Source organism: Ptychodera flava, chromosome 14 (genome assembly GCF_041260155.1).
Source record: "Ptychodera flava strain L36383 chromosome 14, AS_Pfla_20210202, whole genome shotgun sequence".
NCBI classification, from domain to species: Eukaryota; Metazoa; Hemichordata; class Enteropneusta; family Ptychoderidae; genus Ptychodera; species Ptychodera flava.
The window spans coordinates 37,964,309-37,992,111 of record NC_091941.1 but is presented as its reverse complement, the minus strand read 5'-3'; the positions used below and the strand labels follow the sequence as shown (position 1 = coordinate 37,992,111).

General features: G+C 38.1%; 2 protein-coding genes across 2 annotated transcripts; both read left to right on the top strand.

The window, feature by feature from the left end:
- The first annotated feature begins 626 nt into the window (after positions 1 to 626).
- Positions 627 to 3,344, top strand: LOC139150382 (uncharacterized). Its single transcript, XM_070722721.1, has 3 exons — positions 627 to 765; positions 1,158 to 1,401; positions 2,753 to 3,344. Exons 2-3 carry the CDS (start codon positions 1,174 to 1,176, stop codon positions 3,248 to 3,250), a joined length of 726 nt encoding a protein of 241 aa, XP_070578822.1. The 5' UTR covers positions 627 to 765; positions 1,158 to 1,173; the 3' UTR covers positions 3,251 to 3,344.
- Positions 654 to 19,766, top strand: LOC139150381 (zinc finger protein 227-like). Its single transcript, XM_070722720.1, has 2 exons — positions 654 to 780; positions 15,435 to 19,766. Exon 2 carries the CDS (start codon positions 15,511 to 15,513, stop codon positions 16,789 to 16,791), a length of 1,281 nt encoding a protein of 426 aa, XP_070578821.1. The 5' UTR covers positions 654 to 780; positions 15,435 to 15,510; the 3' UTR covers positions 16,792 to 19,766.
- The last annotated feature ends 8,037 nt before the right edge of the window (positions 19,767 to 27,803 follow it).

Below are 27,803 nucleotides of genomic sequence, written 5' to 3'. Positions count from 1 at the left end.
ACATGTGCAATGACTTGAATTCAGTTTCAAAAAAATGGTGACTGTGAAAATATAAGCTGTGTTAGTAAGCTGAATACTGGTCATTTCACCATACCTCAAGGATTTGAACCAGACACTGTAGTTAATAAGCAGAACAAAAATATACGTACTAGAAATAGCCAAAAGTCACAGCTAATCACGGAGCTTCAAGGCTGATTAATACGGCAGTCATACATTTCTGGGATGCTCAGTGGGTGTGAAACTTTGGAAATCACTCAATTCAAACTTACTTTAATTGATATTGTGATTCCCATGTTGTGCACACTCTATCAGATCGTGTCACTTGGAAAATATGTGTCAGTGTCTGTATCATTATCAGTTACTGTTTGTAGATTCACAAGTCTGAATCGCCGCCGCTGTTCACGGGATGCTAAATGGATTGATCTGCGAGGGATCGTGAACAGAGATTCGAAAACAACAGTTTTCTCCTCTAATGTCGGCGAGGGCGCAGCGGCTTCGGACCCTCGACTTCGTGCCTTCGCGCGCCTTCGGTGCGCCCGATCCCGGTCGATCATCCGCACTCTCGTCTAGCCATAGTCCCTCCGGCGCGGCGCTGCACTTCGCTTGAGAACCGCCCCATTCCCGTATGTGCGAGAAGCTACACCAATAAAAAAAGGAAAGGAAAGGCACAGGGTACTAGCGACAGTATATCTACACGTCCCTCCAGCGACTGTGGTCTAACCGAGCGTTGTCAACGGCGTTCAGTGCGAGGATGTGATTGACGAGGTAAGAACTTGAAAAGTGCGTGACCTTTTCACACCACGGTCGATTGGGGTTCGATACACGGCGATGGCCGCGCCGATATGGCAGTAGTTGGCATTGCATAAGCTGTGTATCGAACCACAAGCGACTGTGTGTAAAACCACGTACAACCGAGTAAAAAGTGCAACTATTCAAACCCACAGGCACCACCATAGTTGATTACGCTTTTAGTTTTGCACTAAAAGCACTTTAACTACGGTGGTGCCTGTGTTCAAATTCGGGAGGGGTGAGGGTACTACTACTACTACTATTCAAAGCCTCATTACTGAGCGAAATACATCCGCGATATCTCATTAATATTCATGAAGTATATAAAAGCTAAGTGAAGACAAGATACAGTGTCATTCCTTGGCTAGGCACCGACAAGCGAGCATGGAAGCTGCAACTACAACCACTAGCACTACAAGAACTACAAGTACCGTGAGCGATGCAGGTGCTTCTTTCGTACAGGCGCATAGTCAGCCCGTTCCCAGTACAAGCCGTACCCAGGGTCCGCAAAAGACAACTCGTACAAGTACTCTTACCATGCAACCTGCAGGACCAGCAGTAGCTGCAGCTGCCTCAGCGAATGTTACAGTGACAGAGGATAAAGAAAAGCAGGTATGCATAGTTGTACATTTTCCGTTTTCTACAGGTGTAATATTTGCCATAGAATGCAGGTGTCATGTGTGTTTCATCACAGCCACAATGACCGTTTTACATGATTGTGTTCGAATTGGTTCGTGGCAGGGTGTGGTCCCATTTTCCTAGACAGGATAGTTTTATAGGTGATTTTGATATGTTAGGCCGGTTGGAAGTTCGTGTTTTTTGGACATTTATTTCTTATCCCTTCTTTTTAGTACACTGTTGTATTGGTTTTGAGGGAGGGGGTCGCAGTTCAACATTCTTTTCTTGCTTGAATAGTCGGGTGAATAGCTTTTGTACGGCTTACCATGTGTGAATTTTGTGGGCCCTAGTGAGTAACTTTTTATGCCAAAATATTTGTAGCGCCGTTTAAAAAAAAAAAAAAAAAAAAAAATGAAAGTGTCAATTTTTTGTGGGTGCACAGTTGATGGAAATGCCCATTTTTTGTGGGCACAGTGGATGAGAAGTAAGTGCCAATTTTTGTAGGCACAGTGGATGAAAAGTGAGTGACAATTTTTGTGGGCACAGTGGATGAAAGTAAGTGCCAATTTTTGTGAGCATAGTGTATGAAAAGTAAGTGCCAATTTTTGTGGGCACAGTGGATTAAAAATGTACGTGCCAATTTTTGTGGGTACAGTGGATGAAAAGTAAGTGCCAATTTTTGTGGGCACAGTGGATGAAAAGTAAGTGCCAATTTTTGGGGGCACAGTGGATGAAAAGTAAGTGCCAATTTTTGTGGGCATAGTGGATTAAAAATGTACGTGCCAATTTTTGTGGGCACAGTGGATGAAAAGTAAGTGCCAATTTTGTGGGCACAGTGGATGAAAAGTAAGTGCCAATTTTTGTGGGCACAGTGGATGAAAGTAAGTGCCAATTTTTGTGAGCATAGTGTATGAAAAGTAAGTGCCAATTTTTGTGGGCACAGTGGATTAAAAATTTACGTGGCAATTTTTATGGGCACAGTGGATGAAAAGTAAGTGCCAATTTTTGTGGGCACAGTGGATGAAAAGTAAGTGCCAATTTTGGGGGCACAGTGGATGAAAAGTAAGTGCCAATTTTTGTGGGCATAGTGTATGAAAAGTAAGTGCCAATTTTTGTGGGCACAGTGGATGAAAAGTAAGTGCCAATTTTTGTGGGCATAGTGTATGAAAAGTAAGTGCCAACTTTTTGCGGGCACAGTACATGAAAAGTAAGTGCCAAATTTTGTGAAAAAAAAGGAAACATAAAATATATATCGTTCTGTAACTGCGGTGGCTGGTGATTGCAGGATAGTCGTAAATATTTGGACTTGCAATTGATGAACTATGGCGTATTTGTATTTTTTCAGATGCAATCAAAATTTAATGACTTAGTGACGAAAGTGGAAGAAATGGAGAAAGCTGTTGGCGGGGCTAACGTGGATGATGCTCTTCAAAAGTTGATGGAGATAGCCCATACACCATCCTCTTATACGTCACGGCTACAAATAACGAATGCACTTCGTACACTAGTGGATAGAGCTACTAGAGTAGCCCACCCTAAATTAGCACGGTTTAGGGCCGTGTTAGCGCAGTTTGAAGCAAATGATTTTGGATCCGATGCTGGCCGTTTAATAGTGTTATTACTTGGGAATAAAGAGGAGGAAGAAATTGCTGCCAAGGTTGCCAAGTTCGCCAATAGTAATGCTAGTAATTCATTCGGTGCTCGTAGCTACTATCGTTTTCAACCATATAACCAGAGGGCAGGTTCTACTTTTAGACTTCCCAAAAGACAGCTTAAATGTTATACATGTGGCAAGCCTGGCCACTTTGCTCGTGAGTGTAGAGAAAAACAAAATGAACATTGAGTTTCACAAGAGAATGTGTCATTGTGTATTGTGAGAATTTCCCTTGGCAGATGCCATTGTAAATAAATAAAAAAAAAAAAAAATGTCAACTGTATACGCTTAGTGTGTTAGTGTCTCATTTAGACTTCCTTGACAGGGGGCCTCACTTAGGCCCTTTGCTTTTTGCAACCTGCCATTCGCATGGTCCTGTCTTGGGGGGCCTTCTGTGGGATACGTGTTCTGCATAAGTATAATTTAGTCGTGCGTGTTTGTTGTTTCAGTTTGATGTACCAGAATGGGAGTTACAATATCCAGTTGATCCGACAGTGGTAAAACGTAATCACTATAATTGGGTGACCATAGAAGGCGCCCCTCGACGGGACAATGATGGTTGTAGTTTGCCGAGTGTACAGTCTGTTGCCTGTGGAGAGACCTTTGCTACCCCTGACGACCTGGCGTTCAGAAACCCCTCAGAATTTGTAGCTGGTGAGGTCCATAAACATATTGACAAGTGGAATGAACTTGTTCAAACAATTGAGGATAAGGAACAGATTATAGACTGGATTCGTCATCAGATCCGTATTTCTGAATATTTCGTTCACTTTAAAGGACAATTTAAAGGGGAAAAGTATGACCACTCATTGCCGCCGCAGAGTTTTTCGTAATAACGAGAACTGTAAAGAATATGGTGCTTTCATAGCAAAAACTATTAGTGATAGAATAATGTCAGGAGCAGTGTCAGTATGGGGTATTGTAGGTCAGGATCCACCTCCCTTGTTAGTCATGCCCATTACTGTAGAGCCTACCAAGCCAAGAATGTGCATAGACATGCGGTATCTCAACTTGTGGATTAGGGATATACCTTTCCAATTGGATACTTTGATTGAAGTTTCTCGATATTTAGAACGTAACGACTATCATTTTAAATGTGACGACAAGAGTGGGTACGACCATATTTTAGTTAATCAATGTGACAGAATGTATGTAGGTTTTCAATGGGCGGGAGTATGGTATATAAATAATACATTGCCTTTTGGTTGGAAACTGTCTGCGTATGTATACCATACATTGGGATATTGTGTTACCAATTTTGCGAGATTACTTGGGGTCCCCTGTATTCAATATATTGATGATAGGCATGGTGGGGGGTTAATACCACGGCAAGATCACATGGTTGCAATTGTTGCATGGAACCCACTTAAAAGAGCCCAAGCTGCGGCTTATATACTTTGCAAATTAGCAATAGAGTCGGGATATTTCTTAGCACTAGAGAAGAGTGTGTTGTATCCTACCACATCTCTCATAATGTTAGGCTTGACGGTGGATTCGGAGTCTCAATCCTTTTCTATCCCTGATGCAAAAAAAAGGAAATTCCTCACGTTGGTTGATCAGATTTTAGCAAGGCGGGCCGTTCCCTTACTCTCTATTCAAAAACTATGGGAAAATGTATTTCTTTTGCCCTAGCTATACCATGCGCCCGACTATACATTCGGCAGATGGCTATAGCGTCTAGTAAGTTTTCACAACACGCAAAGAATCTTGTACCTGTCAGAGGCCTACTTAAGGAAGAAATTGAGCAATGGAAGGAGATTATTGAGAAGTCGGGAAAATTCACTTGGGCTACGGAAAAACATGTGGGTGTAACAATCTTTACTGATTCAAGTAGCTTTCGGTGGGGTGCTGTAACATATTTAGGTAATCAGAAAATAGAGGTGGGTGATATGTGGGAGGAGGAATGGAGGGGTATGCCTATAATTAGGAAAGAATCCGAGGCGATTTTCAGGGCATTAACTGCGATTAAACATTATATTCGTGACACGAGAGTAGATGCGTACGTGGATGCCTTGCCAGTCGTACAAGCGTGGCATAATGGTGTTCCAGGGGCCCGTGTACTTGGTCTTAATGAGATCTTAAAGAAGATATTTAATTTGTGCTTTGAGTGTAACGTGCGACTCACTATGACGCATGTTTCATCTCAGAACAATGAGGCTGATGCTCAATCGAGAGATACGTCGCTTACCAATGCGATGTTGTCAGATGACATGTGGAACAGGCTCGACAGAACCTTTGGTCCACATCACGTAGATGGTATGGCGAGCTACTCAAATAGGCGGTTGCTCCGCTATGTATCCCGTGGTTTTATCAGATGGGTTGTGAAGGAGTTAACTTCTTCCATCATAGTTTTAAGCCTAAAGAAAGGATATATGTATACCCGCCATTTATACTTGTGCCAGCGGTAATTAAGCACATTATTGAAAGTAAACTCAATGCTACAGTCTTAGTGCCTAGGTTTCGTTTTTTGAAATCATACTGGCCATTGATTAGACATGAAACCAGAAAAGTAACAAAATTCGCTAATAAAGGGGAAAGGAATGTTATTAAAGCGCCCTCACGGGGAGGATATGTTGACCACCCACTCCCATGTGATCTCTATGTAATCTCATTTGAGTATTCATAATACTGTACTACGATTTGTCGAACCTTCATATAAGGGATTATAGTGAACAGATTGAAACTTTACTTATAGCTGTCTGTATTGTGATAATCTTTGGTTGTGTAAATTTTATACTAGTACTGCAGGGATAATGTCACTGCATGTACTGGCAACTACTTCTGAGATGATATGTAATAAATGCTGAAAATGTTATAAAACATTCTTTCTTAATCTTTTGTGTGTTATTTTTTGTGAACAGATGTGCTGGATTTGTGGTGCTTTGAATTTACCTAACCTCAAGTTATGTGGCGTATGTCAATCAGCTATTCCGACACCAGTGCCCAAGGTTGATAATGATTCCATAAAGCTAGATGAGATTGATCAACGTATCTCTGATTTATTGGGCCAAAAATCTGCGTATGAAGTTCAGAAGGATCGCTTAATCCAGCAATTCGAACTGTTTTTGGCAAACTTACCAACATCGACGTCAGTACTATTAGCGGGTCCGCAAGATGTAGTTCGTTTTCTTGTTTTCAAAGACAAAGACGCGAGAACACAGGTCCATCGATTTGACTGCGAATACTTAGGTCGTTTTGGTCATATGCCATGTGACTGCCCAAGGCACTTGAGAGTGGGTACAATTCGGAATATGGTTTCAAAGTTGTCAGCTTATTATGAAGCTATACGACAGTATCAATGTAAACACACACAAAATCCAGCAAATTCCATAATGGTACAACGTTATATGAAAAAGGTATCAGAGGAGCAAGCTAAGGCGAATATTACGCCCAAACAACCCAAACCATTATTTTGGCCAAAATTAGATAAGGTTTTTAACCACATCTTAGATAAGATGGTAACAGCGCCATCAACGATACTCCTGTATATGTATGCGAGGGATCTTGCTTTTTTCAAGATTTTATTCTTCTCAGGTGACAGGGCGGGGGATCTTGGACAAGTTAAAACTCAGGAAGTGCTCCGTTTCCCAGATAATTCTGGCATGATCTTTAATCATACGTTTGGCAAGACTTTACGTGGAGCCGGAACGAATATGTTTGCAATTGAAAGATGTCAAAATATAAGGCTGTGTCCAATTAATACACTCGAGCAATATGTTCAGCTAGCGGAGACCCTTGGTTACTCATTGCGTACCGGTTTCCTTTTTAGACCAACAACCCCTGATGGCTATGTGGAAAATAAATCACTGTCTTCGCAGGTTGTCTATCAACGACTAAAGTTATACCTACAAGAACTAAACATTGATGAAGGGGAGACACCACAGTATTAGAAGTGCCTGTGCCATCACCATGTCTCTAGCTGGGGCTAGTATTCAGCAAGTGATGGACCATGTTGGATGGCGAACAGAGAATATGGCTAACCATTACACTAAATTGCTGTCTGTGTCATCACCGGGAGCTACGGCAGAAAAGATTAGAGAAGTAACAGACTGCATCGTCGAAACTGATAATTACGAGGACATGGACCAGCTATCTGGGTTTACGGTCGCTTTTTAGCATTGCATAGAACACATTTAGGATAAAAACACTACACATCATTACACTCAGTTTCAACTGGAAGGATATATAAAATATAGAATACTGACAGAGGGGAATATAACCTATTTGAGTGTCACATGTATGGACAAGTTGTTTGGTGTGGAAAATAATTTAGTATTAGCCCTAGTGGTATAGGTTATATAAGGAAGTAAAATATAGTTTTTGATGAATTAACTGCACTCAAGGTTGTATGTATGATAATATATTTGGTATGTTTTGGGTGTGAGTATGGGGTGCGCTGGGAAGTGTGGTATAAAGTATAGGGTTGGGATGAGTTGTGGGAGAGTGAAGGGAAAAGTTTTTAAGATTTGGAGGATTTGGGTGGAATGTAAGTTAGTATTGGAATGTTATAACCGTGGCAAAGATGAAAACAATGAACATCCCGATCCCAATACTTAAACAATAGGATAATCCTTGAGCGGAGTGATGAGGCTTTAAATATTATATTATTCAAAGCCTCATTACTGAGCGAAATACATCCGCGATATCTCATTAATATTCATGAAGTATATAAAAGCTAGTGAAGACAAGATACAGTGTCATTCCTTGGCTAGGCACCGAGGAAGAGGGCAAGAACTGCGAACAATTTAGGGGTATTGCTGATCAGGTAGAATGTATGTTCATGGCATAGGTGGGTCAAAATTTCCCACCCACCCACCCTCGCCTTGAATGTCTTAACCACTTCGCTTCTGGATTTCCACAATGAACATCCCGATCCCAATACTTAAACAATAGGATAATCCTTGAGCGGAGTGATGAGGCTTTAAATATTATATCATTGGAAGGATACATGCTTGCACGAGCGTGACAGGTGAACCGAACGTGAGCACACGGTATAGGACCCGGACGTCTGCACTGTCGAGCTTACCCTTGGTCACTTGGCCATCTGAGAACAAGAGAAGTTACACTTGATACGTTCACATTTTATTAATTGAGACTGCTTACGTTAGGGGAGAACCGTTTGATTTTTTGGGGGGGTATGGAGGAAGAGGGTATGGGAGCAAATTTTTTTTTCCTGTCAGAGTGACAGCAATTTTTTTTTTCTACAATCAGACCTGCATCAATTTTTTTTTTCCAAATGGAGTAGCAGTGCAAATTTTTTTTATTACTTTACTTTACTTTACTTTACTTTATTGCTCAACAACACACTCAAGGAGTGCGGTAAGGCAAAAATTACAAAACTCAGCAAACACTGGATGACGCTGCTGCTGGGGGAGGAACTAACGTACAAGAAATAAATTTGGCAAGAGGTAGTTTGTTTTCGTGAGTAAAGATATACATGAACTTTTCTCTATCATTCAAATCAAGAAAGCCAGGATTATACAAACTAGTGGATGAAAATAGACTATCTCGATAAGCTCTGTATTTTGGACATTCTATTACAAAGTGAAATTCATCCTCAACTAAAGACTTACAATGCTTGCAGAATCTTTCATTTGCAGGAACTTTGGAATTGACCTTCTACCCAGTTCTATTTGTAGGTTGTGATCCGAAATTCTTAGTTTTGTCAGCCACCTCCTATAGGTAAAAGATCTTATATCTAGCAAGTAACTTTCAAATTCAAATTTTGTCTTAAATAGTCTGTAAGTTCGGAGCTTATTCCTCTGCATTCCACACTTCCTTGTATCATTATGAACATTTCTCAACCATGTTTGATCATAAGTTTCACATAAACTATCATATACATTATTAACTGTGGAATTGATATTGCAAACACAAGACCATATATCACTCCCACTGTAAGAGTTCAAAATGCTTTGTATATAATTAGACCAATCTGAATTCAACCTGGATGTATAAGCAAATCTCAGTAAGATGTCATCTGATAAAACTAATCTATGCCAGTATTTGAGCATGTGCTTTATCACCATAAAGTGAATTGGATATCTACCCAGCTCTCCAACAACACCATCAGACGGTGCATGTTTAGAGACTCCTAGGATAAATCTATAAAAAGATATACTAACATCATTGAGAAAGTTAAATTTGTCATTAATTTCATGTCCCCATATTTCACAGCCATATGTCATAATAGGAACAATTAAACTATCAAAGAGAGATAATGAGATTGGTCATCAAGTTTGTAATGTGTTGTATTCATGGGAGCCGTCATTATTTACGGCCTGAAACTCCGAAATTTCGAGTGACCTCCCCCCTTCGCCAACCATGATGAATTTGAGTAACCTCCCTCTCTAACTCTGAAATTTTGACCGATCCCCCACTTAGAAAAGTTAAATACCAATACATGTAATTGTAAAATTTACAAAATACAGCAACAGTAAAGACCTTTGAAATCCTGATGTACCCTGCTAGACTATCATCAGTTATCTCATGATGGTTCAATAAAGGTGAACACATCAAAATGAAATTCAAAGTCACAATAAAATAAAGATATAAAAGATCACACAGTATATAATCATATTGTATATTGTTTAATTTGGATGGATATTATGACAGGGTTTTCACTAGGATATCTGACCAGGCAGAATTTGAAAGTACAGGGGGGGGAACATGAGAGAGGCTTAGGGGGAAATGTCACAGGGGCTTTCCCCTATCTTGCATGGAAATTTTTAAGATATTGATGTGTGCAATGGTGCACTCTGGTGCAATCTGAGAGTTTTTTTAATTTGTTTACTAAGTGAAACTGTTAGAATACCCCAAGGGGGAGAGCACGAGAGGGGGGTTCCCCCTCTCGTATTGGAAATTTTGAGAAATTGATGTGTTTAATGGTGCAATCTGAGAGGAGTTTCAGTTTATTTTGCATTTGGTAAAACTGTTTGCAAATGACATTGAACACTGATATTTTTTACATTTTTTGCATGATCAGTTTTTTTAGTCACAATATTCAACAACCAAACAATGACAATACAATATGTGAAAAACAGTTCGGTTTGCCAGAGACTGAAGACAAACGAATATACAGGAACGGAAAATCTGTGACCTTCTTGTGTCATTTCTCCAGTTGCCAGCTTCTAATGAAAATCCTGAATATGGTATGTTTGCGATCCGGTGTTTGTGGTCAGAAAAACAAGGCTCACACATTGTATTTCATTATATTTGTTGTTTCTCAATTTTTCATTGTCAAGGTACATCTTTCTAACAAATTTATATTGAGAAAATAATATATTGGTTTTAACACTAGTTTATTGACTCCTGTCTTGTGTTTTAAATTTTCACAATTTACAGAAGTCAAATAGTCCCCTTTAGATAGTGCCTATGCCATTGAGATATTGCAACAGAAATCCTGAAATATGATTTCTTGGGTCAGAAAAGGGAAGGAAAACATTGAGTGTACTGAGGTGTAAAGTAGACCTATGTAGTGCATGCTTATATCATAAGTGCTGGGAAAAGAAACATAAGAATTGCTTGTGGTAAAACATTTGCGCCGCCTATGGCGGGGCGCTGGCAAAGAATACATGAGAATAAGGTTTCCAAATTTTGCTTATTTCTGGTGCATTGTGACAATTTTTTTTTTCTCTTCTGTCTGTTATGATAATTTTTTTTTCTCAGGCCATGACAGGATCAATTTTTTTTTTCTTCTCTCTAACCTGGTGACAAATTTTTTTTTCTCAAAATCCTCCATATCCCCCCCCCCAGAAATCAAATGGTTCTCCCCTTATGCTCGTTTATTACGAATTTCAACAGTCGTGCAGATATGTTTATGACTGTCTGATCGGGGCCCAGACACTTCGCACCAAAACCAGTTCGCTCCACACAACTTCGTCCCAAAACCATTTCGTACCAAAACCACCTCGTCCCAAGTACTACCTTGTCCAACGCCACTGCGCCCCAATTTACCACATCGTACTAAAACCACTTCGCCCAAAGTATAGTACCATCAACTCGTCCTAAAACGACGATGCTATTATGTATCGTGACGCTGTTTTTACCTGCAACTTGGAAGCATTAATGTGTCAGGACATTTTGGCTACCACGAACCATTTATTCTTGCACAAAACCATAAACAGTATCACAGTACAATAAATTACCCACAGTCCTGTTTGATTTGTACATACGACGTTCGTTTTCTTATAACTTTTTCAGTTCTGCATAAAAGCAATAATGTGAAGTCTCAAGATAATTGATTAATTATATTTATTAAAAGTATGTTGAAATATTGTAGTACAAATTTCAAAGAAACCGGTAAATAACCATAAACGTCACATTCTGCAGGTATTACAAATGTCAGTTTTGGGAAGCAAGTTATGACCAACTGAAGGGGTCATTCTCTGAAAAAAGTTAGCATATAAATTTCTTTTGTCTTTTCTATTTGGAAAAAATCAACTTCCTTTTGTTTCATAAAATAGGTGCAACAAGTCTCCCTACTTTCCATCACTTTATTCTGTATGGCTGAGGACACAATCAGTGGAAAATTTACAAAAATGCTATCTCCTCTCTCAATGAAGTACAATTTTTTTAATCCTTTAAAATGGGAATTGAGAAGAAAGGTGTCCTTAAAAGTACGTTTTTAGAATTTTTACAACTAGTCCAGGAATTTGTCTACACATGGGAGACATGGTAGACTTCACAGGGGAATCTACGTTGGCACAAATCATGATGTATTATTGGAAATCTCTAGTACTGTGCAGTATATTAGAAAAAAGAAATACGCAAACCACTGTCACTGAATGCTACAACTCAGGTGCTGTGCATGGAATTGCACGATGTCATTTTCTCAAAATGTGCACAATTTCAAGATTTCAGTCCGGGGATGATAGAAAGGTGATTAAAACTTCTTAGGGTACAGTCAGGTGATTTGTAATCTGCACTTCAGATCAATATTATTAGCAAATTGATAAATGGTACGGGCAGGCATTAATTTACATAACGGGTAGGAATGTCAGCGCCGGTTGGTGGACTGATTGCCGTAGGTCCATTATAATAACAGGTGGCTGCATATATAAACTCCGCTGCATCCAATCATGTCTACGGCTTTGTTTCCCTGTGGCTTTAAAAGGTGCATGGGACACACCAGTCCGTTTACTCAGTTCCAGACATGAGCTTGACGGACTGGAAGAGCAGACAACTTCAACAGAAGCCTTCTGCAGAGTCCCTGGGTGGTTACCACTGGTAGTGGTAGTAAGTGATCGCTATGATGTCCCTAAGGGTAAGAAGTCAGGGAAGAAGCGCTCCTGTACAGAGAAGCTATTGCCGGTGGCAAAACCCCGTGGTAAACGTAAGAGGATAACTAACCCTGCACCAGTCGAGAGTGATGATGAGACACCTGCTGCCAGTGGTGCTACCCCGGCTCCTCCGGGAGAGACTACCTCATTGCCGATCAAGAGTGATGCTGAGACACAACCTGCCAGTGGTTCTCCATCGGCTGCTCCGGGAGAGACATCCTCTACTGCAGTCACCATGAGCCCTCATCCTGTGACTGGAGGATCTTCACTGCCCAGTGCAAAAGATACCTCATCCTCATCATCACCTGCCACCTCCTGCCGTAGTAATCGTGCGCAGGGTGCGAGATCAGGATAGTCCTCCTGATTATGAGCCTGAGATGGTTCTTGATGCGTCTACTGGGGAGTTTCGACCAAAACGCCTGGACGATGGTGATTTCACCGCTGAGGACGAGGACTCAGAGGTTGATGAGGATGTGGCAGAGGATGATGATTTCTATGAAAGACAATATGCAGGTGGTGGGAGCACTGATGATGATGAGGATGACATATTGCTGCTGTGTTGGCGGGGGACGACACCCCCCCAGACTGGTGTATGTCTGAAATAACTGATGCTGACCTTTTTGAGGAGACCGATTTTTGAGCATATGAACAAGCACCAATGTTCACCTTGCCGAGCCACTCACCTGAGATCAAGTACTTCTTAAGTTCATTCCTCCTCAACTGATTCGATTGGAAAAAGACGAGACCAATAAATATGCCGTGTACCACCAGCGTCATATCGCTAGAAAGATTGATAAAAACTGGCATACAGACTACAGAGAGATGCAGGCCTTCATCGGCGTCTTAGTCTGTATAGGTGTCGACCGTAAAGCATCAGTGGAGGATTATTGGTCTATAGTGATCCATTTATCAAAAACCAGGGTATCTTGACAGTGATGACCCATGGTTGCTTTCAACAGCTGATGCGGTATTTTCATCTTGCCGACCCAGAGAACGATCCACGTCGTGATCCCGATGAGGCTTGATGCCAGCGTCGGTGCGAGGAGGATCCCTTTTATAAAGTCAATCCATGGATGGAGCCCATCGTTGACAAGTGCGTCAATAATTACAGGATGGAAAATCATGACAGACAGACACTTTTACTGAAAACCAATCAGAAAAATTATTTTTACATCGATTTGCATCGCGACATGCCAATTTGTGATGTAGGTGTTTTCTCAGGCTTGAAAAAAACTACTTGTTTTTAACATTGTATGTCAAGCTGTCAATTATTTTACTTGTAGACAAAACATCGCGATGCCGATTATCAACGTCAGTATCAGTATTTGTCGCTTAACTTTGTGGCTGAGCTGAGAGACGCACCACATCAGGCGCCTCGGTAACTTTTTTTAGGGCCATTGAAGAAATTATAGCGTCAATGGCGCGAAAACACATTCTAGATTCAACACTGCATTACATGTATATTTTACAATCCCCCGATTGTAATTTTTGTAACATACTCGGACTTTGACACACACTCAGAGATTTATTGTTTGACACATTGTAAATTATTCCCGAATAAAATATTCTACCGTTGCAGCATATTTTTGTTTGTTTCGTTTGTACCCCACTTTAGCTTTGGCAGGTCCATAAGGTCACTATAGTAATGGATGCATATGCATTGTATCACGTGGGAGTGGTAGAGCCCAACAGAGGCTGTGCTTGTGCGACGTAGAAGTGCCACCAACCATTTGTCGTTTAGCTAGTGAATATACCATTAGCACTAGCCAGGGCCAAGATGGTACAAAACTGCACCTTACTAACAAATGCACAACGGACCTGTTAAGAAACGGTAACAGTAACGAGCGAATTGTGCACTGAACTGGCCAAACTATGTACACGCTTTCCTTTAATGGCAAAGCTAAGTCGTTAAGACTACGTCAAAACCGTATGCATTGTGCGACACTGCCTAGTTGTTAAAAGTATGTGGCCAAGTGACGCAACCCACGGGAAACAGGACACGTTTGAGGGTGCTGCCGCACCCTTAGCACTAACCCCTGGGTCTTCCTCTAACCCAAAAGCGAGGAGATGTTTCCGCGGAGTGGACGTGCGTAATGGCGAACAATATAATATGGGTTTGATAAATAGGGTGATTTATGTTAATGACTTACAATTTGGGTTCCTTCAGGGTTACAGTTGATCTTTCAATCTGTAAGATTTCCTTTCTACCTTGAGCATGGAAACATTGTTCAGAATGTTTGCAGGAAGGGTTTGGTTTTGTATTTGGTTTGATCTAACTCAAGAAGGGTGCTAAATACTCAATGGGGAGATACAATTATAGCTCTCTAGTTGTGAAATGCATAAGATTCGAACAACAAACAGTTGACAGGCTTTTGTTCCACAAAATAATTGACAGCTACGTTCTCCATTTATTTGCATACAACTTAAGTTGCTGTGGCATGCGATTTGCATAAATGCATGCGAAATGAGCTTTCAACCCCTCATTTTCACGGGTTTAAACAGTTTTCGACCAAACAGCTCTTCACCGCATGTCTTGGCTTGCTGCATGTTTGTCTGTGCAGGCATAGGGATAAGATTGGCAAGGGACAATAAAAGGGCACTTCGCTTGGACAAGCAACATGTCTTACGCACTGCACCATGATTTTCACACACCTTTTTCACTTCATGTAGACTTTTAGCCAATGAAATTTTGATAAAATGTAGACCCCTGTTTTTTCCTCCTCCACAATTTTTACCCATCATTTTGTAGTTAATGTCCAGTATTGATACTAGTATTTGGGCAGAAATGTAGACTTTGTTAAATTTTGTACTTGATAGCTCCACTGTCAGCAACGCACAGCTTATCAGATGTAGGTGGTTGTCCGCCATCATCTGTAGTTGGTGGCAGTGTCCCTAAACCTTTCACATTCCAAGCTTCTTCAAAACAGCTGGTCCTTATATATTGCTTTGAAATTTGGCATGCAGGCTCTTAGGGATGGTGTAGTCGGATTTGTTTAAATTGTATGAGACATTGCAAACTTGTTTTTTGGGGGCAATTATTCCTGTTTTTGGATCAAACAATCATCTCTGTAACTTTGTCTGTTTGCTTTCAGGTCTGACACACAAAGAAGTTGTTGTAATTACACCAGAAATTGAGAGAGACCATACCAGTGGCAACAATATACAAAGATGAGGCTATTCACTTGGAAAGTGTGTGGAAAGAGTTTCACAAGGAGTAAACATCTGCAAAGGCATCTAAGGATTCACACAGAGGAAACACCACTTGTTTGCAAGCAGAGTTTTACAGAGGATGAAAGTCTGAAATGCCACATCAACACACATAAAAGAGAAAAGCCATTTATCTGTTTCACACAAAATGAAGGATTGAAAGTTCATATGTGGACACATACAGATGAGAAGCCCTTTGTCTGCAAAGTGTGTGGCAAGAGTTTCACAGGAAACGAACATCTAAAAGTTCATATAAAAACACATGCAGATGAGAAACCTTTTGTCTGCAAAATGTGTGGCAAGGGTTTCAAACAAAATGGACATCTGAAAGTTCATATGAGGACACATACGAATGAGAAGCCTTTCGTCTGCAAAGTGTGTGGCAAGGGTTTCACATGTACTGGAAATCTTAAAAATCATATAAGAACACATACAGATGAGAAGCTCTTTGTCTGCGAAGTGTGTGGCAAGTGTTTCAAACGAAACGAACATCTAAAAGGTCATATAAGAACACATACACATGAGAAGCCTTTCATCTGCAAAGTGTGTGGCAAGGGTTTCAAACGAAGTGGACATCTAACAGTTCATAAAAGAATACATGCAGATAAGAAGCCTTTTGTCTGCAAAGTGTGTGGCAAGGGTTTCAAACGAAATGCTCATCTTACAGTTCATATAAGAACACATGCAGATGAGAAGCCTTTTGTATGCAAAGTGTGTGGCAAGTGTTTCACACAAAATGGAAATCTGAAAGTTCATATAAGAACACATACAGATGAGAAGCCTTTTGTCTGTAAAGTGTGTGGCAAGGGTTTCAAACAAAATGGACATCTGAAAATTCATATGTGGATACATGCAGATGAGAAGCCTTTTGTCTGTAAAGTGTGTGGCAAGGGTTTAAATAGTAAACAACATCTTAGAGTTCATATGTGGACACATGCAGATGAGAAGCCTTTTGTCTGCAAAGTGTGTGGCAAGGGTTTCACTCATAGTGGAACTTTCAAAGCTCATTGTAGGATACATACAAATGAAAAACCATTCGTCTGCAAAGTGTGTGGAAAGGGTTTCACACAAAATGGAAATCTGAAAGTTCATTTGTGGACACATACAGATGAGAAGCCTTTTGTCTGCAAAGTGTGTGGCAAGGGTTTCACATGTAACGGAACTTTCAAAGCTCATAGTAGGATACATACAAATCATCCATTTTTTAGCTCCGCTGTCAGCGACGCGGAGCTTATCAAATAGGTTGATTTTCTGTCGTCGTCGTCGTCGTTCGTCAACAATTGCCTTCTCCTCTGAAACCGCATGTCCGATTGCTTTGAAATGTGATATGCAGTTTACTTAAGGTGACTTCAGTCAGATTTCTTCAAATCATGGTGAAATTTGCATATTTGTATTTTTAAGGCAATTTTTGTCATTTTTGGTAAAAAAATCTTTAAAAATCTTCTTCTTCAAAACTACCAGTCAGACAGCTTTGATATTTGGTACATATGTCCCTAAGGATGATCTTTTTCAGATTTGTTCAAATTTTGCAGAAATATGCAAATTTGCATTTTTAAGGAAATTTTTGCCATTTTTGGTCAAAAAGTGTGTATTTCCAAAACTACTTATCTGATAGCTTTGAAATTTGGTATACAGGTCCCTATAGATGAACTTAATGATATCTACTGAAATTATGATGAAATCTGTAATTTTGTATTTTTGGGGCAATTTTTTCCATTTTTGGTCAAAAAATGTGTATTTCCACAACTACTCATCTGATAGCTTTGCAATTTGGTCTACAGGTTCCTACAGATCACCTTAATGATATTTATTGAAATTATGATGAAATCTGCAATTTTTTTAATTTAGGGCAATTTTTGCCATTTTTGGTCAAAAAATGTGTTTCTCAAAAAGTACTGGTCTGATAGCTTTGAAATTTGGTATGCAGGTTTCTACAGATGAGCTAAGTAATGTGTATTGAATTTCTGATGAAATCTGTAATTTTGTATTTTTGGGGCAATTTTTGCCATTTTTGGTCAAAAAATGTGTATTTCCAAAACTACTCATCGCTTTGAAATTGGGTATAGATGAACTTAATAATATTTATTGAAATTATGATGAAATCTGCAATTTTGAATTTTTGGGGCAATTTTTTCCATTTTTGGTCAAAAAATGTGTTTCTCAAAAAGTACTGGTCCAACAGCTTTGAAATTTGGTATACAGGTTTCTATAGATGAACTAAATTTGGCTGTTTTGAAATTATGATGAAATCTGCAATTTTTATTTTTGGGGCAATTGTTGCCATTTTTGGTCAGAAAATTTTATTCTCAAAAAACTACTCATCAGAAAGCTTTGGTTGACATGTTCTTTAGGTATGATCCTATGTGATATATTCAAAGTATGATGAAATCTTCAATTGTGTATTTTTGCAGCTATTTTAGCCACTTTTTTCTGGCCACTGCATTGAGCTATCAAAGATTTCCACCTTCTTCATCAACATGTGTCAAAAATAGCTATTCTCAACATTAAACACAGCGGAGCTATATCAGCCACTAGGTCCCTTGTCTGTGAAGAGTTTGGAAAAAGTTTTACAGTGAAAACAAGTCTTAGAGATCACATGAGGACACATAACAAGGAAAAGCCGTTCATGTGATAAGTGTGTAGACAGAGTTTTGCCTTGAACAATTTCTCTTAAACGTTACATCAGGGATCATGATGGAAGTGAAACCACCTGTCTACAAAGTGCCCCATAAAGAAACTTGACTCCTTAAACCCCCAATAGCTGTGAATTTTATGCAGTATTTTCATGATTTTTAGTCCCCATGGACACCGTCCGGGGGACTTATAGGTTTGGTCATGTCCGTCTGTCCGTCTGTTCACACAGATATCTCAGAGACGCCTGAAGCTATTTCATTCAAACTTGGTACAAGGATTACTTCATATGTCACAGTGTTCTCCCCAGGATTTTTTTATAAGAGGGCGAAGATGTGCCTTTGGAGCTTTTGAAAAACAGAGATTAAAATGGTGTTATTTGGTGGCACTTGGGGAGTATTTTTTTCAGATTTTTTTCGTATAAAAACTCTAAGGAAAGGAGATCTGAGACAGTGTTTCATAACTTTTATTACAGTTCACTGATTTCAATTATGAAGATTACATTTTTTGAAAACGAAAACATAGCGAGAGACATACATTTATTCATCGATGTCAAAATTATCATGGTGACCATAAAACTCAGGCTTGGGGAGCATTTTTTTTTCGTATAAAAAACTCAAAGGAAAAGAGATCTGAAACAGTGTTCCATAACTTTTATTACAGTTCACGGATTTCAATGAAGATTACATTTGAAAACGAAAACATAGCGAGTCTAGAGACATACATTTATTCATCGATGTCAAAATTATCACCATAACACTCACGTGTTCTCATCCCCATACACCGTTACACGTCCGACCGAGCCTAACATTAGGTTATTTTGCTTTGGGAAGGAATACACAAACAAAATTCTAACCTCCCATAAAAACTTCAGTGTACTCTGCTGTCCTTGGTTACCCTCCAGCTCCTTGCCATCTTTACTCAGCTAAGTTGGTTACCTAATGCACGGTCCCTATGGAGGGACCGTGGCTAACGTAACGTTACGGACTGAGCCATGCAAATATGGCTGCCTACGATGAGTTGCACATGGGCTTATGATCTCGGATGACATCACAAACTCGCGAGATTTGCAAGATCGATGAGAATTACGTTTGTAGTCTGCTGGGATCGACACTCACGCTCGCATTTTGCTTGTAAATCACTGTCAACTTTTTTTCCCGTACATTTTATTGTTTTATGTTTCAAAAAAATAAATCTTTTTCATTTCTGGCAAGGGGGCGCTCGGAATTTACAAGAGAGCGCCACGCCCCTGTTACCTTATTCAGGGAGAACACTGTGTCATACATATGCACATTGATTTGTTTTGTGATATGATCCAATATGGCTGCCTTGCGGCCATTTTGTTACAATTCTTTCATGTGCGGAGCCATAACTCAGGCACATCTCAACCAACTTAATTCAAAGTTGGTACAAGGACATTGACCTATATCATACATATGCATGTCAATTTGTTTCACGATATGATCTAAAATGGCTGAATTGTGGCCATTTTGTTACGATTTTTTCATGTACAGAGCAATAACTCAGGCACATTTCAACCAATTTTATTCAAAGTTGGTACAAGGACATTGACCTATATCATACATATGCACGTGCATATGTATGATATAAGTCAATGTCCTTGTACCAACTTTGAATTAAGTTGGTTGAGATGTGCCTGAGTTATGGCTCCGTACATGAAAAAATCATAACAAAATGGCTACACGGCAGCCATATTAGATCATATCGTGAAACAAATTGATGTCAATTTGTTTCACGATATGATCTAATATGGCTGCCGTGTAGCCATTTTGTTATGAATTTTTTCATGTACAGAGCCATAACGCAGGCACATCTCAATCAACTTAATTCAAAGTTGGTACAAGGACATTGACCTGTATCATACATATGCATGTCAATTTGTTTCACGATATGATCCCCAATATGGCCGCATGGTGGCCATTTTGTTACAATTTTTTCATGTTCTTAGCCATAACTCAGACTTGTATCATCGGATTTTATTCAAAGTTGGTACAAGGATATTGACCTATGACATAAATATGTATGTTAATTGGTTTCACAATCCGATGCAATATGGCTGCCTAATGGCCATTTTGTTATGATTTTGCCTTGTCCTGAGCCATAATTTGGATTTGTATCAACTGAGTTTTCAGCTCACATTTGGTTTTACCAATGTGAGTTTATCGTATAGGCTGAAGTCGATGGCGTCTGTCTGTATGTATGTGTGTATGTATGTATGTATGTATGTATGTACGTACAGTATGTCCGTCAACATCAAAACCACGCAAACCGCTGCACGTTTCAGCTTGGTATTTGGTGTGTGGATGCATCCTGGGCTATAGATGAGATTTTGTTCAAATGAAGTCTGCATTGCCAAAATAATGCAAATGAGCTTACAAAATGTGAAAATGGTTAAGAATTAATAACTCAAGAACCGCTTTTTTGATTGCTTTGAAAATTTGTGTGCAAGTACCTTAGGTAAACCTTATACAGTTTTATGAATATTGTGCAGATATCCTTAATTTTGTATTTTTGCTGAATTTTTTTGTGATTTTTTTCATTTTCAGTAAAAATTCTTCTTCTCTGAAACCACCAGCCCAATCGCTCTCAAATTTGGGTTGTCTCTTTGCAAGGGTGTTACTATTCTAATTTGTTGAAATTATGACAAAATTGGGAAAATTACTATTTTTGTGCAACTTTGTCATTTTTGGTGAAAAAATCTTAGACAGTATTTCCTTTTTAAAACCACTGGACAGACAGCTTTCATATCTGGTACACAGACATACAGAGATGACAATAGTTAGATATGTGGAAATTGTCCTGAAATATAAAAAATTGTATTTTTAAGACAATATTGTCATTTTTGGTCAAGAAAACTTTATCTCAAAATTACTTGTTTGATAGCTTTGTAATTTGGTGTAAAGTCCCTTGTTTGATAGCTTTGTAATTTGGTATAAAGTCCCGAAAGATGTTGTTAGATAAATTTTCTGCTCAAAGTGTTGGGAAACCCCAAAATTTGTATATTTTAGGTACTTTTCTCAGTTTGTGACCTTAAATGACCTACACCAACCCAGGATATGTTGTGAGAGTATTTTGAAGGCTGAGAACATAATTTTGTCATATTTGGTACCAATTTGTAGGAAAATTTGATCCAGAAAACAAAGCTGAGGTGATTTTTTTCATTTTGGACCAATTTTTGCAACTTTTCTATGTAAGACATACAAGAACTGATGAGAAATTTGGATCCAGGATAATTCCAGATGTTGTAATCACCGCCCAGAGTGGAAGGCATTTCACTATCTGTAACTAACTTAAGTGCTGTTAACATTAGAATGATAACACTCATGGCATTAATTAAAAATCTCCAAGGTTGTAAATGTACTTCCTGTCATTTGGTCTTATGTAATACCAAGGGGTGGAACATTTGATATTCAGGAAGGGGTAGGGTCTAGAAGATCGATGATGCAGCATTACTTTTTTGCCAGATCCCTTGTGCATTTTTGCCCACTCCCACCTTTTCTTTTTTTACCAAGCCTTCTCTGTTTTTTGTTGTTGACATTTGCTTATGTATTTAGGATCTGCTTCTCCCATTGCTATAGAAGTTGATATGCATGTTCCTAAAGATGACCTCCAGTACCTAAGTTGGAGACCTTATTTGCTTTTGTCATTCTTGTTTTTCTGGTTTAAATATTTCTTGAATGGACCAATTCAAACTGAATGTGAGCACATAGTGTCCTTGAGGGTATTTTTTCAAAGTTGGTACAAGGACATTGACCTATCATGTCATAATATGCATGTCTATTGGTTTCACAGTCAAATGCAATATAATGGCTGCCCTGTTGCCATTTTGTGACGATTATTTCATGTACAGAGCTATAACTCAGACATATTTCCACCAGTATCATTCAAAATTGGTACAAGGATATTGACCTATGTCATACATATTCACATCAATTTGTTAAATGGCACGTAGCGGTATCATGTCGATTTGTTTTCATAATTAGTCTGATATGTCAAGAAATACTGCATCAAATTTCATGAAACTTGGTACAGATGATAAGCTCACATTGCTTTAACAGTGGAAAAGACATTTATCAGTGTCAAGTTAATTGATGTGTAATTGCATATGTAATGAACTTTCCTGATTAGAGTGATATATCCACAAATACTGCGTTACACAGATTTTGATCTTATAGTGTTGTAAATACAAATCAATGACACTTAATGGTATCATTTATATATATAAATTAATTGCTAGTTTGCATTTACATAATGGATTTTTGTTTTAAGATGAATGTCCAAAGTACTGCATCAAACTTTATGAAATATGGTACTGGTGATAATCTGTCAGTGTTAGGATAGGATGCAAAAATGTTTGGTAGCATCCTGTCGATTAAGTACTAACTGATTCATTTTATTGTCATTTTGTAATTAGTATGGCGGCTTACATTGGTTTTATGTTTTCACCACCATGGAACTCATTTCTGGCCATCAAGCCCATTCTGTATGGCAGTATTTTTAATCGCAGACCTAATTAATGAAGAGGACTCTTTCCTTTCAGAGGACTTGTAATTAAAGTACCCATTATCAAGTGGGGACTGTGCCATTGTCAATGACTTGTTTTTTTCATACCCAAGTTAGTTAATATAAATGTACTAAATGAAGGACATGTATAGAAGTATCACTGCTAGCTGATTTGGATTTTGCCTAGGCGTTTTAACAGAGTGAATAATAAACAGGTGCCACACACTCATAAAATGGCGCCCCACAGAAAAGTACGAAAAATGCAGTATTTCCTGCACATACACATTGTGATCATAAAACGATGGCCAACATTTTTGTTGTAATGTTATTTTCTCTGTCACATGATTAGTTTTTGAAAATGGCAGGAAATCTAAAATGATGTTAAATGTTTGAATTTACATGCCACTTTCAACACTTATGACAGTGTTATACACTTTTTAAGTCTTTACAAATTTGTCTTATTCAAAGAAAACTCTCAGAAAACTCAGGATATTTGAGATCGGTTTATTACACATTTGCAGCTATTGTGGCTTTAAGATATGTTGATTTGTAAAATTGTTGGCCCTGTACAGCTATATGTACTACTGGTTGCCACAAAACACTTAAACTTTCCATTTCAGACTTGACTTTATTCCAATCATATTTGACCATCTAGGGCAACAACTTTCAGTCCATTGACTATCTTGAATTTTACAAAAGTGTGAATGTTGCATACAACTTCTCTCTTATGTAGTGTAACAAACTGTAGTTTACTAATAGTGTTTTTGACATTTTATACTCTTACTAAGAATCTGTTAGTTACAGGCATTGTGAATATACAGCTGACATAAAGAACCACATGCAGTGGAGTGAAATTTTAAAAAATACTCCTCAATCAGCAAAGACTCTTTTGATTTGAAATAAATTAAAGAGAACCAGCTCTCGCTGTGTTCTGTCATATCTACAAAATTTCCAACCACAAAGTGGCTGATATTGATCTGATCTAGGCATGCCACATTGACCAAACATACTGTTCTTCATTTAGGTAGTTTACAAGAGGATCTCAAGGTCAAAAAAAGCAAAGTGGACATTTTTCTTACTCCAAGAGCTTTGAAACAAACCTCAACAAGTGGTAGACCAGAAAAGGATCGGAAAAATTTGAAAGTCTGAATATCGGTCCCTGAAGCCAGGGATGTGCCTGGCTTCCGGGACCAATATTCAGACTTTCAAATTTTTCCGATTCTTTTCTGGTCTACCACTTGTTGAGGTTCATTTCAAAGCTCTTAGAGTAAGAACAATTTTCACTTTGGTTTTTGAAAATCAAAGATTTTATTTTTCCCACAGACTTGTCATTAGGATCGTGCAGCTATTTTGAATTTCAAACATCAGTAAATGTTAGGTAATTTGTTTCTCTAGTTCCAAAAGGCGAGCGGCAGACTCGCGTGTTTTTCACACTTAATGTACTCACCCTACCTACGGCCATATCATACGTCATTTGAAAGCTTATTACCTTTACTACAAGAAAACTGATGATGAGGAGCTGCCAAGTAGGGCCATACCCTCACCCCCCCCATTTGCATAATTTACATGGTTACCCAATTTGCACAAGTGCAATATAAAATTAGAAAATTCATTGTCAACTACTCTAAACAAACTTTTAAACTATCGAGTGATATATCAAATGAAAGGTATTTGCATGTTAAATGCAACATGGATATCCAAAGAAATATTTAAATTGATTTCACAGAAATATTTTCATATTAATATTGAAAAAAATATCTTCCCCTTTTGAATAACAATATTTTAAAAATTTTAACACATGCAGCCACATCATGCAGCCATATCATACGTCATTTGAAAGCTTATTATCTCTACTTAAAGAAAATTGACAATTTTGAGCTGTCAAGCACGGTCATAGGCCATAATTTGCATAATTCACAAAGGTACCCTATTTGCATAAATGCAATGTAAAATTAGAAATTTATTGTTAGCTACTCTGAACATACTTTTAAACTATCGAGTGATATATCAAATGAAAGGTATTTGCATGTAGAATACAACATGGATATCCAGAGAGACATTTAAATTGATTTCACTTAAATATTTTCATATTTATATTGAAAAAATATTTTACCCCTTTTGAATAACAATATTTTAAAACTTTAAACACATACAACTCAATTATACACCCACATCATACGTCATTTGAAAGCTTATTATCTCTACCTTACAAAAATTGACAATGTTAAACTGTCAAGTATGGCTGTAGCCCCTAATTTGCATAATTCACAATTGTACGAAATTTACGTAAATACGATATAAAATTAGAAATTTATTATCAACTATAAACATACTTTAAACTATCGAGTGATATATCAAATGAAAGGTATTTGCACGTAGAATACAAATTGATATCCAAAGAGATATTAAAACGATTTTATTGAAATGTTTTCATATATCGAAAAATATATTTTCCCCTTTTGAGTAATGATATTTTAATATTTTTTTACATACAGCCACATCATACAGCCACATCAAATGTCATTTGAAAGTTTATTACCTTTGCTTTACGAAGACTGACGTAATGCAGCTGCCAAATAGGGCCATTATTCTTTAATTTGCATAATGCACATGGGTACCTAATTTGCATGAATCCGATATAAAGTTATAAAAATCCACTGTTAAGTACTCTATACTTGCTTTTTAACTATCGAGTGATATATCAAATGAAAGGCATTTGCATATAAAATAGAACTATGAACTCCAAACTTGTATGTAAAATACTATTATTGAATATTTTCATTTAAATCGCGAATATCTCGAGTTATTTTTATATTCATAAAATTGTGTAGTAAATACGAATAATGCCCACATTATGGAGAATGAATATCTAAACTTTGTTTTGCAATTGATTTTTGTTTGTTGAGGATACCCATAATGGAATATTTCCTTGTTTAATTCCCCATATAGCTGAACAACAAAAATACCGGTATATAAAAAAACAAATGGGACTAAATCGGCACAATTGAATCTTCATGTGTTTCAAATTTCTTAAACATGTGTTTGGTGCCCTATAGCTGAGTGTTGCAATATTACAAATTACTCATAAAAAGTAAAAAGAAAAGCAGATGAGCTTACATTTGCAGATTAAACGGACATTACTTCACCATCCAATTATCCCAAATTAGTTCCATCTTGTTATAAACAGCCTTGTGTTGAATAGCCCTTTTGCATTATTGATGTCTTGTTAGTTTGAATTTCTCTAGAAATCTTGTTTTGATGGATAATCAGTTGTAACCACCTCTGTGTTACATCGATCATTCCAGTTCAGTTATGTGGAACATGTAGACAGAAGGCACCATATTTCATTTATCGTATTTATTGGTATGTAATAAAGGGAAAGCAACTCAGCACACCATTCATATCTTCGTTGTTTGCGTATTGTGTATGATATTGTGTATATTTTCAGTATATATTATGTTTGGCTGTTTTATATAAAGTGTTGCTTAGCAATGGTGAGTATTCCAGTTAACAGTAGAATACTAACACCACTTTCAAGTTGGTACCTTATGCAAAAAATACACAAAATGACGCCCACGAGGAAATAAGATCGTAGGACACCAAATTATAAGTGCAGTCCAACCTTTCACATATCATAATTCATTGACTATTTTCTCAAACAAATCGTGAAGAAATAACCAACATACATCAAAGATACAACAGACTTTACACGGAAAATTTAGCCGATAAAAGTTCCAGGCAATGCGTCATTGGTAACACCAGACATTATGTCAATGTACACTAATACACCGTACAATGAAGCAATTGAATGAGTCGGCTGGGCATTAAATCTTATAATATTTAAAGCATCATAACTTCGCTCAATAACATAGCCTATTGTAAAAGGATTGTGATGCGAGATATCTTTTTCCTTTACTCTGTAGATCAGGTGGTCTTCCTTTCCTATTCTCCAACCCAATCCATTCCCACACCTCCATAACTTTACTCTCCATACCTCAAACTCCCAAATTCTCCAAAAAATGATACACGATGCCGTGAAGTATGGTATAACTCTTCCTTATAAATCACTTTGATATGTTGCAAGTAATCCGAAAATTTATACACTACGAGTGTAACCAGTGGAGGATTTTTATTCCAGTATTATCAACGGTAAACAACGTGACCCATAATTAAATGCGATTGTGAGATTCACTTGCAATAATCACGTCTGGAATTCTATACGCAGGATAATTTGAATGGTGAAGCTCAATAGGTGCCCTACAGGACCAATGGAAAGTTATTGATTTCTTGTGCCAGGTTGCACCTGTCCAGGGGTGCCCCACACAATATTCAGCTACAATTTCCACAAGAAGTTCATACTCCCATTTCCAAGCATCGCACAGTAAGTGAGGCTACCCACAATTCCCTTTGATTTGTGTGCCCAGACATTATTTACTAAAGGCTTCTTCAATATGATAAGTTTCTGAACAATTTGAAACTTAGAATTTAATTAAAGGATTATTGGTTAAAACTATGATCCAAAATTATTGATCATGTTTAAAATTCAGGAGTAAATTGAATGAGAAGTCGATGTTTGGAGGTGCTAAAAATTGCACACTTGTCAAGGTAAAGTTATCAGCAACTAAGATGGTCTCATTACACCACCTGTCAGACATGCAAATTTCCTTTGTTACAAACTTGAAAAAAAATCAATACCCTTTCTTTTGCCAACACAGATGCAACTTATTCCCTTAGTTTCCTTGAAAATATTGTATATGGCTGTCAAAACTATGTCGACAAAATCACAAAATTGCTATCTCCTCTGCGGAAAAGGGGTTGATCTTCTCATTATTTACAGTGAGAAATTAGAGAATTACGATTATCAAAACTATGGTCCCAGAATTTTGATATATGGACCGAGCTGTTCTGTGAACAGAAGAAATTTGCTCCAGTTCAGTGAGTGATCTCTGTGTGTACGGATCATGGAGCATTGTGGGTAGCCTCACTTACCATGCATCGGTTGAGATGACGAAAATTATGCAATTTTCAGCCATTTTACAAGGCGAAAATATAAGCTATAATGGATAGGCACTCCTGGACAGGACCATGCGAAAGGTAGG

What these genes read in the sequence shown, in the direction of transcription:
- LOC139150381 (XM_070722720.1), top strand. Translation starts at nt 15,511, where the DNA reads ATGAGGCTATTCACTTGGAAAGTGTGTGGAAAGAGTTTCACAAGGAGT.
- LOC139150382 (XM_070722721.1), top strand. Translation starts at nt 1,174, where the DNA reads ATGGAAGCTGCAACTACAACCACTAGCACTACAAGAACTACAAGTACC. An exon ending in CAGAGGATAAAGAAAAGCAG is followed by an intron (nt 1,402 to 2,752) that starts GTATGCATAGTT and finishes GTATTTTTTCAG; the next exon opens with ATGCAATCAAAATTTAATGA.